The sequence below is a fragment of the Sprattus sprattus genome, assembly GCF_963457725.1.
Source record: "Sprattus sprattus genome assembly, chromosome: 16".
Classification (NCBI taxonomy): Eukaryota; Metazoa; Chordata; class Actinopteri; order Clupeiformes; family Clupeidae; genus Sprattus; species Sprattus sprattus.
Window position 1 is genome coordinate 27,210,405 of NC_137914.1, and position 12,589 is coordinate 27,222,993.

Sequence of the window (12,589 nt, forward strand, 5' to 3'; positions counted from 1 at the left end):
AACATTATTCAGGAATATTCATTGTTGTTACAAGGGTAACAGCTCAATTAATCAACAAAAAAAAACATATGGTCTGATACGCTCATTTACAAATGATTTTTAGCCTTAAGCAATACAGGCAAAACTCCCTTCTACCCGAGTCATTACCCTGCAAGAGTTCATAAGCATAGCAACCTAACCTACCAATGGTAGTGGCACTTCATGATTTTTTTTATTAAAGTTAATAATTATATTTATATTACTGAACCGGACAAGCTTCATTCAAACGTATGGGTATGACAATAATAGGACACAATTATTGAAGTGATTTCATAATGAGAGATATGGGTTTGGAATCTTACATAGCACAAAGGCAGTTCCTTTTATGAAATAGTTGTAAACTATTGTAAAATAGTTTAAAAAAAAGCTCACAGAATGCCAAGATGCATAGAAACTGAGAAACATGACCTTCCTCTCCCTCTTGGGCATCAACACTCACCTCTCCAGGTTGTAGTATTCCAACCACATGTTGGCATATTTGGCATTCCCTTTTGTCATGATGCTGTCCCAAAGTTCCCTGGCTTTATGCATGTTCTTGCAATGGAAGGCCTGAGAGGAATAGATTAGAATAGTGACATAGTCTGGCTATAACATTTAAGGAGCATATGCCATATTGCAGAACTCATTCAGGTGACCTACCCTAATCAGTGTGTCAAATTTAACAATGTTTAACCATATGGTTCTAGGATAAAGACTTGAATGCAGTAGAAGACTACGACGACGATGATGATGATGATGATGTTGTTGATAATGAAGGGCCTTGGTGAGAAACTGCCTATTTTGCCCGGGCAGGTTAAACTCCAGCAATAAAAAAAGGTCACCAAGGCATCATTTTGAAATATGACAATGTAGGTGACGATAGGTGTGACAATGTATTCTTCTCTGGCAGGGAGAATTTGCATGCACCAATCACAAACCATCACTGCCTAATTCTGGTTTATCTATAACTACATCACCTTAATTGGAAAAGTGCAACATTATTAAGTGGTACATCTTATGCCCACACACCAAATGGAAAGCTAAAGGACTAAGATGTAGTAGACTTGGACAAAGAAGTTGAAAGGAATGTAGCTTAGGCATATGTCTGAAAATCTTCAATTCCGCATCAACTAATATAATTGCTTTGAACAACAGAAGAAGCACCGTGGTTTATTCCTTGGAAAAGCGCTACTGGCAAACACTGTCCACTACCCACGGCGATGTTGCAATCACCTTTCATCGATATTTTATCTGATGCATAACTGTATAACTGTGTAAAAAGTGTATAATAGCAGTGGACCTTGACATTTTTTTGAAATATGGCTAGAATTAGCTGAAGTGATTGTAGGGAGTAGAGAAATGTGTCCAAAGTTGGACTGGATCATTGGACTGGACATGACTACCACAAGTACAGGCTTTAGAAGACTGAGCTGAAAGTGGCTCTCCTTAATCAATGCACATCTCTTTTAACAACCACAGTACTCTAAAGATGAATGCTTTCTACTCACCTCTACCCTGGCCCATATCTGCATCAGTGTGCAGGACAGGTCTCCACTTCCACTGAACCCTACAGGACATAATAGAGGAACAATGACTTCAACTAGGAACGGCTCATCAATAAGGGCTTACACGGGCAGACAGGAAAATAATAAAACGTATAGTGGACTACGTAATTCCAGAACGCACATAGATTGCAGCAGTTACTATTCTACCATTCCGTTTGGTATGTGTGCTGAAGAATGTGCCTCACATGTGATGCTGGCATGTGTTGCGGAATATTCACCAAACTCACACACTATTTCCAACTACCAACTTTGCAGTTCCTTTAAACACTGAAACAAATGATTGAGTTCTTAACATGTGAATAGGAGTGCGTTCGAAACTAAAATGCTGTCTCAGCAGGGTGTCTAACAGGACAGTGAGGCATCAAGGCCGTTCGAAACAATTTCACTCTTTTCCTGTAAGATGTCTTCAAACTTCCCCCGTAACAGTCATTTTTTAAGGCAGCATTGATGTTGCCTCAATGCTTCCTATTACCAATAAATCTGTGTGGCAGTTTCCTCAAGCAACTGCAAATTGTAGACAAAAATGGCAAACCAAACACTGCTGACGGCCGTGTTTTGTATGTAAACAGTGGCGGTTTTAGACACAGGCTACCCGGGCGGTGGCCCGGGGCGGCACTTTTTCAAGTCACGTGGAGGGCGGCACGACCAAGTAAATAAATAAATAATAATCTGGGCCGCGAAGTGGTTTTCTATTATCTATCATATCACTGTGTGGGGAATTGGCGAATTGGCGCCCCCTGCGGCTGCAGGCGCTCCTGCTTGCGCCCCTGCTTGCTAAGAAGGTGCCTTATGTGTGAAAACGGGGCAGGGGAGGGAGCACGGGGGAAAAGTTAACATCTGGGACTCCCAAGTGGAACAGACAAGTGGGGGGACGGGGGGATCCACTGTAGGCTATAGAGCAATACTCCAATACAATTAGTGGGCGCAAGTCAGTCACACCTTGACTTTCTTGCAAAAAACGCACATTCATAATAGTATAATTACAGGCCTATAATTCCTGCACGTTTTTTGTTTTTGTGAATTGTGTGAAATGGCTTATACAAATAGGTAATACTGAACGATTATGTGTCACCAAGGTCGAGGTGAATTGGTTTAGTCTTAACTTCTGTACGAGTGACGGTGTTGGGGGATGGAGAATGTGTTGATTGTCGAGTGCAAAATAAGCATAATAGATGGATAGGAAAATGCGAAAATCCGTCAGGTGCCAAATTTCGAAAAAAGAGGAGAAACTAGCAAAACATAAAGGTATGCCGCTCTCTCTGTTTGATTACGGTATCCATGAAGTGATGAAAGGCTAATGTTAATTGGTGGTTGGCTATAACTCTTACATTTGTTAGCCTGCCATTCTGCTGCCTATGTAATACAACAATAAATCGGTTTTAACTCAACAAACACGAGATCTAATTTCGCGATAAGACTGTGCTTTGCAACAAAACTGTTACACGTTCAGTTTTAGGTTCATCATTGACGTTGGGCCGTGTAATTAGCCAACGGAATGTTCATATCTTCTGTAGGCAGTTTCAAAGACGGAACATTTGCCATTTGCCTTCGTGACAAAGTATAGTTTTCCAGGAATAAGTTGAAGTGTGTCATGCATAGAATTCTAGGCAGTAACCAAGCAGCTAATTGTTCCTCCCTGAAAGAAGTTAATATAGCGTTTAATGACAGATATTTAGCATGTAGGCAGTAAGGGCATGTTTATTCCCATTGATTCCTATTGATTATTTAAACTTCTCTGTAAAGGATTTGTGCAAATTTTATCTTTCATTTATTTCCCGGGGCGTAGTAACCTGTAGAACCGCCACTGTATGTAAATGTACATTTTTGGCGTTTTCTCACTTAGATTTTTTGTTAAAGTTACCGATAAATAGACACTGTACTATCTGATAACACCGTTATTGTAACCAGCAACAATGATTGATGTGATTTGCAAGGGTCTGTCTGTCAACGATTTAACATTAGCACGCTAGCATACATTAGCTAGCCTAACTTTCTTGCAGTGTGCCAACGTCACACGTCACTGCAAATGCTGGCCTAAAAGGTCATTTGAAACCAAGGTTTTTTTTAGAAGATGCCTTCACTCAAAGTCATGCCTTGTGAGACACCGGTCTATTTCAGCAATGGGCGAACAAGGCAGCAACGTTTTGTTTCGAACGCATCCTAGATCGTAATTATTTACACTGTTCTACCAGGCCTATGACAAGATGGATGTATCTATATATTATAATCCTTTTAAATATTTCAATGCATAGTGAGTATGGGTGTAAAAAATAACCGATACGTATCGATATCCGTTTTTAGCGTGTAAGATACGACTAAATCGATGCGTGAAGTCCCGTATCGGTTTTAAAATGTCATCAACCAGTCTTTGCCCGATTTAAAAGTTATGAATCGGTTCACAAGCGTTTGTCCCTCCGTTTTTTTTTTTTAACACAAAACACTCGCTGGCCTGTTGCATTTTTATCTCAGTCAGAACAATGGCAGCTTGTCATTGGCCAAAGCACGCATAGCATAAACCAATCAGGCTGTATTCTCACTATTAACGCCTGAGAGAACCTGGAGAGAATGATTACAACTCTCAACAATGCTATGCTAGCTACACTATTCATTTTCAATGGTCGATGCTATGCTAGCTACTTCAGCCAAGGAAGGTACATCGTTGTTGATTGCGTGTTTCTACAGACATCCTCGGATTTAAATAATTATAAAATAATAAATAGGAGAATATTTGTATCATTAACAATTATGTTTAACATTTATAGTCATGATTCCGAGACCGAGCCATCATGATGTCCTAGCATTTAATATAAGCACTGTATGAACAGTGCAAATGGCAGTGCAGACATCCAAAGTATCCCGGAAGTTCCAGGAGTCTTCCACATATTGATAACGACTCCCTGATGCCCGCAAATTACTTAAAATCTCTCGGAATCAAGAGCGAGCGAGCGAGCGAGCAAGGCCGCGCACACGAGAAAGACGTGCTCCAAAACGCATTAGCATCTGTGTAGCACGCGCACGACAGAGAGGGAGAGGGACCTAAGAGACTGTGCGTGTGTGTCTGTGACGAGGCAGTGTTCGTGTGTGCCTCAGGAGCATCCTGATTGGCCTGTTTCGGTAAGTCAACCAATCAATTTTCAGTGAGGGCGGGCTTTTATCTCCTCTCCCGAACCGAATTAATCAGTTCAGTGTATCTAGGAACAGGGGCACCATGGCACAGGGAGAGTGCCCCCTAAAAAGAAAATATAAGACAATTTACAACAGACTATACATAGGTGTACCCCTGTCTTATAAAAGTAAATCACAATGACCGTCTTGCACGCTGAACTATCTGTGATTTCAGCATTGCCCATGGTGGGTTAAATAACTGTAATAGACATGTTGAAGTTTCATTTCATGTGCATATTATTCATGCCAGCTAGTTGCCAGGGCTACATGAAAACAACAAGCTCCTTAGACTTGTTTAAAGTTGCAATGGAATACAAATAAAAGCAGTTCACATAAATAGGAAAGTATTAGCAGCATATAATAAATAGTAAAAGTAATCTACATATTTAAACATAATTAACAAAGAATTGCATAGGACTATAGCCTATAGAATGATATTATGCTTTTAGAGACCACACCAGAAATATGTAGGCCTAGGGGGGGAATACCTCGCTGAAATGATTTTTTTGCAGGTGGGATGTCTTTTCAATAATTGAACGGCATCGAATCGAATCGCATCGGATCGAATCAAATCGTATCGTATCGTACTGAATCGTTTTTTATCAACATGCATCTTTTCTTGTATCGTATCGTGCCCATGTATCGAGATACGAATCGAATCGATTTTGTCATGAGAGATTTACACCCCTAATAGAGAGGGATTTAAGATTTATGACTTCTGAATCTTTATTCAATATTCCAATTGGCCTCATGTTGCTTGTTGAAAATGGGCATTGGTTAAAACAGTTTGTGTTGAGTTGAACGGAAATAAAAGAAAAATGATGGCCAATTGTGGAAATTAATGATCAAGGCATCGATTCAAAATAAGTACATTATCATAACGAAATGCCTTTGATCGACACAAGAAGTAATTGTATCTGCATTTTTGGCATAAAAAAACTGCTGCCTGAAGTGTTTTTCACAACTAACCCATGTCCCAATTTCAAATAAGCATCCACGCTCCAAAAGCACTGTGTGTGCGCAAATGCGTACAACTAGTGGTAACATTTTATAAGAAGGGTGAGTGCATAGCACATTCATAAAACCTGACATAAGTGCTTTATAAAACATTTATCAATGCGTCATAAAAGTAAAAGGCTGCTTGATTAGGGAGAACAATCATAGTTACGATTATTTTGAGATATCAATATTGAGATCATGATTATTTAACACGTTTACTGTGTTTAAGGTGTGTTTCCTCTAGGGTTTCTTTCAGCAGTGTGGTTGTGCACAGACATGAGCCTGCGACGCTGGAACCTCAGTGCTTTTATTTAATAGAATAGTTTTTACTTTATTATTAGCGGTATTATCCCAATTGCATATTATGTTTACATATCATGTAAGAAAAAAGTCTGGTTGTCATTATCGGAAAATAAATCAGTAATTGAGTACTGTTGTCTGAAGGCCACTTACTGTCCTCTATGTCCTTCAAGTACTCAAAAGATCTTGTGAAGGTTGCCCGCAGTTCCTCCAGCTCTTTGCTACATTCTGTGAACAAAAGATATATTTAAACATTAATTACTATACAGCCAACCAGATTGGAAAAGTTCCCTCATCCACCATGTCTGCACATAAAGGTGTCCTCAATTCACACACACATAAGCAAAAAGTTACTCTGTGCACACCAGTTAACAGACAATGGGAAGAGGAACATACAGTGCCCTCCACAAATATTGGCACCCCTAGTGAATATGAGCTAAACAGGCTATAAAAAAATATGTCTGCTGTTAATTCTCTTGGTTTTTCACTAAAAATATTCACAAACATCTTACCTTTTCATTGAAGTAAAATTATTGAAAAAAAAAAAAAACTGTTGACATTAAATAAATATTTTTCCCCAAAACATGTGTGCCACAATTATTGGCACCCCTAGAAAAATCTTTATTTAAAATCTAGCTGAAGTATATTTACATTTTTCAGTTCACCTGCTTGATAAGGAACTCTTATGAGGTCAGCCATGACTTCCAGTTCCACTGGCGTACAAATTTGAGGTGACACAGGCCAAATTCCATTAGTCATTAATCACTATGGGAAAGACCCAAATAGCACAGTGACGATGTGCGACGAAAAGTTGTTGAGCTGCACAAATCAAGAAATGGACACAAGAAAATCTCTAAACAGTTGAAAATACCCATTTCCACTATCATGGAAATAATTAAGAAGTTTAAAGTGACAGGAGATGTTAAGAATCAGCCTGGAAGAGGACGTGTCTGTACATTGACCCCACGCACCGTGAGGGGGATGGTTCTACTGGCAAAATAATCTCCAAGGATCACAGCTGGAGAATTGTAGAGGTTAGTTGACTCTTGGGGTCAGAAAGTCTCCAAAACTACCATCAGACGCCACCTACATCACCACAAGTTGTTTTGCAGGGTTGCCAGAAAAAAGCCACTGCTGTCAATCAACAACAAACTAAAGCGCTTACAGTTTGCCAAATGCAAGTCAGACTTTCAATAGTACCGAGTTATATGGTCAGATGAGACCAAAATAAAGATTTTTGGCAACAAACATCAAAGGTGGGTTTGGCGTAGCCATATAGAAAAGCACCCCATACCTAATGTGAAGTATGGTGGCGGATCTTTGATGTTGTGGGGCGGTTTTTCTTCCAAAGGCCCTGGACATCTTGTTAGGATACATGGTATCATGGACTTCATCAAATACCAGCAGTTATTAAATGAAAACCTAACAGTCCCCTCCAGTAAGCCCTAAAATAGGCCGTGGTTGGACCTTCCAGCAGGACAATGAAAATCAACACAAAAATGGTTCACCGACCACAGAATAAAGGTTTTGCCATGGCCATCACAGTCCCCTGACCTAAACCCCATAGCAAATCTGTGGGATGAGCTATAGCCAAGTCTACAAACGTTGACCTCAGATTCTGAAGGATCTGAAGAGATACTACATGTAGTAATGGTCTCAGATCCCGTGCCATGTGTTCACTAACCTCATCACGCATTATAGGAGAAGACTCAGAGCTATTATCTTGGCAAATGGAGGCTGCACAAGAAATTACATTAAGGGGTGCCAATAATTGTGGCACACATGTTTTGGGGAAAAATATTTATTTAATGTCAATGTTTTTTTTTCTTTTAATAATTTTACTTCAATGAAAAGGTAAGATTTTTTTGTTTATTTCGAGTGAAAGACTGAGAGGATAAACAGCAAAGACATATTTTTTTATATCCTGTTTAGCTCATATTCACTAGGGGTGCCAATATTTGTGGAGGGCACTGTAAGTAGATACAGATAAATACATACAGAGTCTCGTCTCAAAATGTGTTTAAATCTAAGACTTAGTCAGCTATTATTTCTATTGACTACTGAAAATATTTGTAACTTCATTAGTTTCTGATGAATTGGTATAGACGTTCATACAATAATCATCTCTTTAAATCCATGTACAACTGCTTATTTTTGCATAGCTGCTGCCAAGATGCCAGCCAGCTATGGCTTCATCATTATTTAAACAACAAAAGCCAAATACAATTTTAAATGCGTGTTCGGCATACAGCTGAAGCAATTGGTCCGACAGAAGGAAAGCAATGCAGTCTTTCTCCCGCACCCTGAATGTAGAAAGAAAACTAATTCTTGTGCAAAATAACTGTCCATATATCTCAGACTCGTCTATTCACCTCTTTTTCCATAACACTAACATCAACATGTACTTAGTTGATTTAAATGTAACATGAGCAGCCCCATGGAGCCAGAGGAGGTTAATGAGGACCAGAGTGATGTTCATGTTGACTACAACATCCTGGAAGATCTGGAGAGGTGTGAGTGCACATGCAGGTAGGCCCACTCCCCTCTTAGGTGCTATGAGTATGTATTGGGTTCATTTTCATGTGTCAGGGTTCAGAAAGACTCATGCATGAATGGAAATCACACCTTAAACAAATGATCAGTCTACTTGTGCCATGCAATCTGCTCACCTTTACTGAAATCCACCCGTCTCCTCAGGTAGTCAAGGTACGTTTGCCAGATCTCAACATAATCCGTAGCCTGGATAAAACCAGCATTCAGGGCTTTCTCAAAGGTATCTGTAGAAGGAGGACATTTCAGATGATCAAAATCCTTCACAAAGTCTTTCATCTCATTCAATCATCATTGTGGTCAGTATTGCATGGTTGTGATTTACTGCCTCCAAAATGGTGTTTGTTGTTGCTGTATTATTGTACAAATGTTTTGCTGCTTCCTGTTGCTTTGCATGCCTTGTGTTTCTGTCTCGATCATTTGTGTCTATTGTTGTTGTTGCTGTCTTTCATGGCATTAACTTTGGTTTTCGCTGGCTAACACTGCCTTCAGTGGTGCGACGTGTCACCTTTTGACGAAATTCCAAATTTTGATCTCAAAGTAGGTAATCCACCCGAATAGTGTAGATATGCACATCTGTACCTGACGACTCCAAAGAGTTAAGAACATTTTGTGGCCATAAAATCTCACTGTCAATTTCATTTCATATGGTATAAGACGATTCATGTCAATTTTCACTGACTACAACAGTACCTATAAAAGGTAAAACTGCTGGATGTATTCCTATTAGACAAGAATGGAAGACAATAGATTTAGAAAAGCATGTCATCTTCAAAAAGGAATGTTTGTGTTCCTTTTCACCCGGCTTCATCGCAAATATTTTTGCTATCATAAGTTTTAAGCTTCCATTGGGTTACTGGGTCATATACAATGAACCTTAGGTCAATATGTAAATGTCATCCATGAACTGCACAGCTATGAGACTGATGTGGGGTTGGAAATGTTCATTAGCTGCCGAGAACTTGGCACTGCTACCATATTTTCTCGCATGGCGAACATTTTTACACTCATTATCTTGAATGTCTGGTTCTAACAGGAATGCCCAGTCCTGTTTTACCTGAAGAACCAGATATGTATGTTTGAAACTCAATATAGTTATATAGTCACAGCTGAAGTTGACGATTGGATTATATTGTTGAAGCAGCGAAGCCCTACTGTTTATTCTTATTATTTTTATTCTTAATGAAATTTGCTGGAAAACTCACCAAATTTGGAAGGGACGTTATGCCGGGAAATCTAAGATCTTTTGCGTTACAAATTTTATGGGGCGAGGCAAAATGGCTAAGTAGCGCCCCCTAGAACATTGCAAATACCCCTATGCATTGGGGTTAGTCTGGCATAGCTCAAAAAAAATTCGGTACACTTCTTTGTCATGCCCAGACGCACCAAAAAGTGTAATGACGCCATGGTGGCAGGTCAACAGGAAGTCAGCCATTTTGAGTGGAATATGCGTTTTGACTGCGTTTTTGCCCGTTTCCACTCCTCGCATCTGATCGAACTCCTCCTACAGATTTAACGGTAATACCTTCAAACTTGGTCAGGATACTCTTCAGCCATGGGGGATCAAAAGTTATGTAGGGTTCTCCAAAAATCTGAAGGGTGTGGGCGTGGCAGACCCTCAAACTTTTACGACTCGCCAGTGCGCGCCACAAAACGCAAAGTCACTTATAATTCCTGCCTGCATTGTCTGATCCTGACCAAACCTCATAGGGTGGAAGCTGGACCCGGTCTGAACGCGGACATATGCCCATAATGCCACACGCCTATAGCGCCACCTGTTGGTGGTTGGAATCGTCACTCTGTTTCAACAACCCGCGTTTGATAGTACTTCTCCTACATATGGTAATGGTAATGCCTTCAAACTTGGTCAGGACACTCTTCAGCCATGGGGGATCAAAAGCTATGTAGGGTTTTCCAAAAATCTGAAGGGTGTGGGCGTGGCAGACCCTCAAACTTTTACGACTCGCCAGAAACCACAAAGTCACTAATAATTCCTGCCTGCAATGTCCGATCCTGACCAAACGTCATAGGGTGGACGCTGGACCCAACCTGAACGCAGACATATGCCCATAATGCCACTCGCCTATAGCGCCACCTGTTGGTGGTTGGAAACGTTGCTTTCTTTATTCTTTGTGCTGTATTGTTGTGATGTTTTGATGTACGTGGCATTCTCAAGGCTTGCTCTACGCTTGACCGACGGCTGTGCGGTGCACGTCGGCCGTCGACCAGCGCCTTCCCCGTGCGTGCGTGCGTGCTCGGGCCCGCTCAACGCTGCTTGCAGCTTTAATTCTTTTTACATTTAAAAACCTCTGTTAAAAAACAAGCTTAAAACTCCATCCATCAACTAAAGGTCTGTGACAGACTAAAAGTGCTTAACTCACCCGCTATAGTGGAGTGATCCATGGTGTGTCTCTCCAGGGCGAGCAGGTAGTTCTTCCATAGGCTCATGGTCCAAGGGCAATTCCTGACTGCTCTCTCATGGGAGGATAGAATCAGTTCTTTCATCTTGAGATGGCGGTCCTGAAGATTCAAACATATACATATACTCTGTACCTTTAGTATATCGGCCATTCTACCGAATTCGTGTAATATGCAGTCCCTCAACAATAAAAACTATTTTTCAAAACAATTAGGTATTTAGGCATAGATATTTACTAAGAAAATGTTATGGTCTATATAAACCCAATGCATTAAATGAGATAGTGATAAGCTAAATATATACAAAATCATCATTTATAGGGTACTTTCTATTGGGAAGTAGCTGTCCCCAACCCTGACGTCTAAATTTCAATGCCTGTAAATAACACTTAACATTTTTTTTAGATGTTTTCCAATGATCTAATTTCAAAGAGCTTTATGATTGGGTTTAAACAGAACTTGGAATATTTAGATTTATTGTGGGTTTAATTTTTAAATAAATAAACTATACTCAAAAAATCATGTCCCCAGTTTTCATGTCACTACCGAAACACAAGAGTTTTAGTCCATTGGCTGAGCCTGTGTTTTAGCCACGACCCTGCATTTTTGACCATGCAGTGACACTGCATCCCTGTCCCTCATGGTTGAATGGTAGGTAGCTAAATCCCATAGTTTTTATATAAATGTGTTCCAAAGTCTTAAAATCGACGTGTAACCTTAAGAATTGTCACTACCGAAACCCATGTTTTCTTTAATTAAGTAAACCTTTTGGGGTTTCATGCAAAATCTTATGTTTGTATGTGTGTACACCTCTTCAAAGATTTGTTTGCAAGCAGTGTGCTTGCTAGAATTCTTTATTTATGCTTAAAGTTAGCTAGAATTGTCACTACCGAAACAGTCACTACCGAAACATATGGTAGTGACCTGATGATTTCGGTAGTGACAAAATGAAATTGTAAGTAGTTAAATCCCATCATTTTTAAATAAATATGTTGTGAGGACTAAAGGGCGGCCCAGAACACCTTTTGGAAGATTTTGGGAGAGAAATGAACATCCATCCAACAGTGCAGTCACTACCGAAACAGTGCAGCACTACCGAAACACTGGATGTTTTGTAAAAAAGTTAAGTATATTGAGTAATCAACTAAAAGTGTTTTAAAAATGAACTCCTCCACCAGCTCTTTGGATCCCATCCCCACATCTCTATTGAAAGCTTGCCTCACAGCCATTGTCCTCACTGCAACCCACATAATAAACAGGTCCCTATCTACTGGTGAAGTAGCCCACTCCCTCAAACTGGCAGCCATCAACACAAAGCACAATCTGGACCCTGAGGACATCTCAAACTACCGTCCCATCTCAAACCTCCCCTTCCTACCAAAGGTCCTGGAAAAGGTCGTCTCCCTCCAGCTGCATAACCATCTCCACTCCCACCAGCTTTATGAATCCTACCAGTCTGGTTTCAGACCTTCCCATAGCACCGAAACTGCTCTGGTGAGAGTGGTAAATGACCTCCTAATGTCATCAGACTCTGGCTCACCCAGCCTACTAGTCCTGCTGTATCTAAGCGCTGC

At 40.2% G+C, this 12,589-nt stretch overlaps 1 protein-coding gene across 1 annotated transcript in view; it reads right to left on the reverse strand.

The window, feature by feature from the left end:
- The window catches only part of sart3 (spliceosome associated factor 3, U4/U6 recycling protein), a 42,881-nt gene that overhangs the window by 12,133 nt on the left and 18,159 nt on the right, over positions 1-12,589 (reverse strand). Inside the window, exons 8-12 of the mRNA XM_080853438.1 lie at positions 10,979-11,117; positions 8,717-8,824; positions 6,201-6,275; positions 1,527-1,585; positions 479-588 (exon numbers count right to left, since the gene is read on the reverse strand). Coding sequence (XP_080709564.1) covers positions 479-588; positions 1,527-1,585; positions 6,201-6,275; positions 8,717-8,824; positions 10,979-11,117 — 491 coding nt within the window. The remainder of the gene's footprint in view (positions 1-478; positions 589-1,526; positions 1,586-6,200; positions 6,276-8,716; positions 8,825-10,978; positions 11,118-12,589) is intronic.